A 3705-nucleotide genomic window follows, 5' to 3' on the forward strand; every position below is an offset into this window, starting at 1 on the left:
TTATTATTTTTTCACATTTGATTTTGTCTAACAAATATCATATAATTAAAATAAATAAAACTCAATCATTTTTGAAATTGTATAAAAATATATTTTATTATCATAATTATATTGATTATTGTTATTAGATTGTTTTTGCATGCACTAAAAAGTATCAATATATGCCATATAATATGCAGTCAAAATCATAAAAATATGCAACAAATATGTAAATACGCGGAAAATATACAATAAATATGTAAGACAATTTTAATTATTTATATTTAAATATTGTAAAAAAGATATTAAAAAATTAATATTTTTTTTTATATTTTATTTATTATTATAATGAATAAACATATCAGTTTCTAATTTTTCTTCTGTGAAGCTGTGACGTTTTCTGTTAACATATTTTTAAATACAGATGAGAACGATCATTCGATATCAATCCAAGTGGTTGGAGCATATCTATTTGAACTTTAAATCAACTATATCAAATTATTTCTGGAACTTTTAAAATTTTTCTAATTGATACAATTTTATATTATACTTTTTTTAAATTTTACTTTAATTCAATGCAATACATTTTGAATTTCGTAAAAAAATGCAGAAATATGCAAAAAAAAAAAATTGGCCAGTAACTTCAAACTATTATGATTCGTAAAGATTACTGATAAAAATCCAAAAATATTTAAAGGAAAAAAATATGCAATTGCATAGAAATCTGCGCTCTAGTTATTATTATATAGGTATTATAATATCTATTCCACTTATATAATCGGAAATGTTAATTTATATTTATTAAGGCAAATTTTTTTTTACACAGTTGTATGTTATAATTTTAATTATTAAAAATCAGTAAATCACATTTATAAATATAAATTTTAATCATATTTAATTAATTATAAAAGCTACCAAGTTCAGTTTTTATAATTGTTCTGGCCAAAAAGGGAAATGTACCTTTTGGCCGGAAAAGAGGCCACCCATAAAATGTTATCTACATTTATTGCATATAGCAGAATAAGATATGAAAGAATAAATAAGGTTGTGTGCTACCATATAACTTTCTGTAAAATCTGTTTTGAGTAAAATTAGTGTTTAAAAAAATTACGTACTTATTGTAGGTACCTGGAATTTTTTTCTGTGTGGACGAAACCGTGAAGTGGTGAACCTAATTTTTTTAATTTTTCATACATAACATGACAGTATCATAATTATCACACGTCTTTTGCGTTAGGTTAAGAGCATCATGATAGACATTGATAGTGTTACAGTAAACTATATATATTATCAAACACCACACATTTCACGTGTAACTAAATTCAATGAATTGCCTAGGTTATGATTTTAACTGTTTAAAAAAAAACTCACAAAAATAATAAGTATTAATTTTTATTCAAACAATACTTTTGATGAATAATCGTTAAAAACACCATGCAAAAGGTCTTTACTTTATTTCAATTAATTAGCTATGTGGCGGCAAAAACAACACCAACAACAACAACAACAACAACAAAAAAAACAACAATGCCTAGAACAACAATGCCTAGAACAACAATGCCTAAAACAACAATGCCTTCAACAACAATGGATAGCACACCAGTGGATGGAACAACAATGGATGACAACACAGAAGACGCAGAACATGCTACTAGACCCACAGAACCTAGTGAGCCTGATCTACCAGAATTTCGGTTTTTTGAAGGCAACAGATATCCATTCTTGGTATTTATTCATGTGAAACTTCCCAATGGTTTAAGTGGTAATTGTGTTGGTACTTTGATAGAACCAAGTATAGTGTTGACCTCTGCACATTGCACATTCGACATTCCTCCAAAACATATAATGGTAATTAACACATTTTTACATAAATACGATAAATTAAATACACATTTATCATACCTAATATTATTTATTATAGTTCTGTTGTTCTGTAATGGTTGTTTTAGGTGTACAATCATTATTTTAACAAAAAGCACATGCGACATGTCTCCCACGTATATCAACACAAATCTTATAATGATCGTAAACAAGACCATGATATTAGCATATTGAAAGTAAGTACTTAACGTAACAGTTACCTCGTCAGACTTATAGTGAATGCATATTGTAGGTACATACATTTTACTGATTTTTTTGTACTGGGTAAACTGTTTTACAGTTAGGTATGTTTTATGGTTTAAATTTTAAAATATACCTATTTAATATTTATAAATATTATAAATATTATATGTATACTCAAATATTTTGTTTTATTCATTCCATTATTTAAATCCATGCTTGTTTTGATCTTATAAATTATCGATGTTATCAGTAATTATGTAAAATATAACCATTTATTTATAACAAAATATGCCTACAAAAATTAATGTATGTAAGTATGTATCTAAATTAATTATATAGAATTAAATATGTAAAAAAAGTTAAACAACCAAGTATTATATTAAATACGTTGACTAATATTTATATAGGTATACTTACTAACAGTACCATAGACATAAGCCCGATTCATTTTCACGAGTCACTGAAATACAAATTGAAAAGTTTGTCCTAATCATTCCATATTTTCAATAATTTTTAGGTATATTTATATCTACCCTACAAAAAGATTATTGTTATTTATATAATTAATACAAGTAATAAAAAATCAGTATAAATAACTATTAAATATACCAAAAAAAAATTTTCTGAAAATATAATGAAAAACAAAAATATGTTTAACTATATGTTTTTTTAACTATTTTAAAAATGTATAGGTACTATTAATCTATATTAATATTATGTTTGACATTTAGTTGAAAAATACATTCGAAGACACTCGCCATATCATAGAAATGTCTGGCTCTCCTAATGAGTTTTTAAGTTTATTTGGAACATTGAGTGATTGTGTAATTGTTGGATTTAGTTTAGAATCCATTTTGCCAGATGAACATGTAATGAGATTAGGATATTTAGGATATAACGCTACCATAGAATCAAGGTACGGTCCTGATAAGTGTCCGACTAGAACGTCGGATGATTTATGGGAAAAATGGCTGTGTTCAAAATCAGATAAGCAAATTCAATTTTTAAGAAATCGCGGAAGTCCATTAATATGCAACGGATATCAATATGGAGTATTTAGCCACAGCTTGAACGGATTAGCCGACAAAGGTGTTGAAATGCCTGATATAGAAAATTATTATGTATTCATACACTTTTATAGAGATTGGATTAAGAAAACTATTAAGAAAAGTACAGGCAATCTAATAATACCAAATGTTAAATTGTTTATTATTTCAGTAATGATTTTTATAAACAATTTCTCCCAGAAAAATTAAAAATGTTTACATATAATACATATTAAATAAACTTGTACATTGATAGCAAGTAAATAAGTTATCTGCCTTGTTAAAATTAAAATACTTAAAAACGATAAGAGTTGATACTTAACCCATGTTTGCCTTTTGAAAATATATTAAATAACATGGAATAACTAAATAATTTAGTAATTGTTATTATTCGTTTTTCTTAATGACTCATTGGAAAATATCACTGTTGTAAGATAATTGAATAACAATTTCTCAAATTCAGTAAGTGTCAAATTTATTGTGTTTAAAAATAATGTTTCTATAGGCACTTGTAAAAGGCTATCCAATCTTTCAATGCGCCGTGTTTTGAAGATTTTTAATACAATATTTACAGAAATTATTTTAAGAAACACCGTGCTTATAGGAAGTATGTATT

The 3705-nt window shown here is 25.5% G+C and overlaps 1 protein-coding gene across 1 annotated transcript; it reads left to right on the top strand.

Annotated features, from left to right (window-relative positions):
- Nucleotides 1-953: 953 nt before the first annotated feature.
- Nucleotides 954-2180, top strand: LOC132927608 (serine proteinase stubble-like). The gene is made up of 2 exons (XM_060992170.1): nucleotides 954-1827; nucleotides 1929-2180. The coding sequence occupies exons 1-2, from the start codon at nucleotides 1414-1416 to the stop codon at nucleotides 2046-2048; spliced, it is 534 nt and encodes a 177-aa protein (XP_060848153.1). The 5' UTR covers nucleotides 954-1413; the 3' UTR covers nucleotides 2049-2180.
- The last annotated feature ends 1525 nt before the right edge of the window (nucleotides 2181-3705 follow it).

This window comes from Rhopalosiphum padi, chromosome 3, assembly GCF_020882245.1.
Source record: "Rhopalosiphum padi isolate XX-2018 chromosome 3, ASM2088224v1, whole genome shotgun sequence".
Lineage (NCBI taxonomy): Eukaryota > Metazoa > Arthropoda > Insecta > Hemiptera > Aphididae > Rhopalosiphum > Rhopalosiphum padi.

Excerpts from the sequence above, each read along its gene's own strand:
- LOC132927608 (XM_060992170.1), top strand. The coding sequence starts at position 1,414 with ATGCAAAAGGTCTTTACTTTATTTCAATTAATTAGCTATGTGGCGGCA. Across the intron at positions 1,828-1,928 it reads TTCCTCCAAAACATATAATG|GTGTACAATCATTATTTTAA; the intron begins GTAATTAACACA and ends TGGTTGTTTTAG.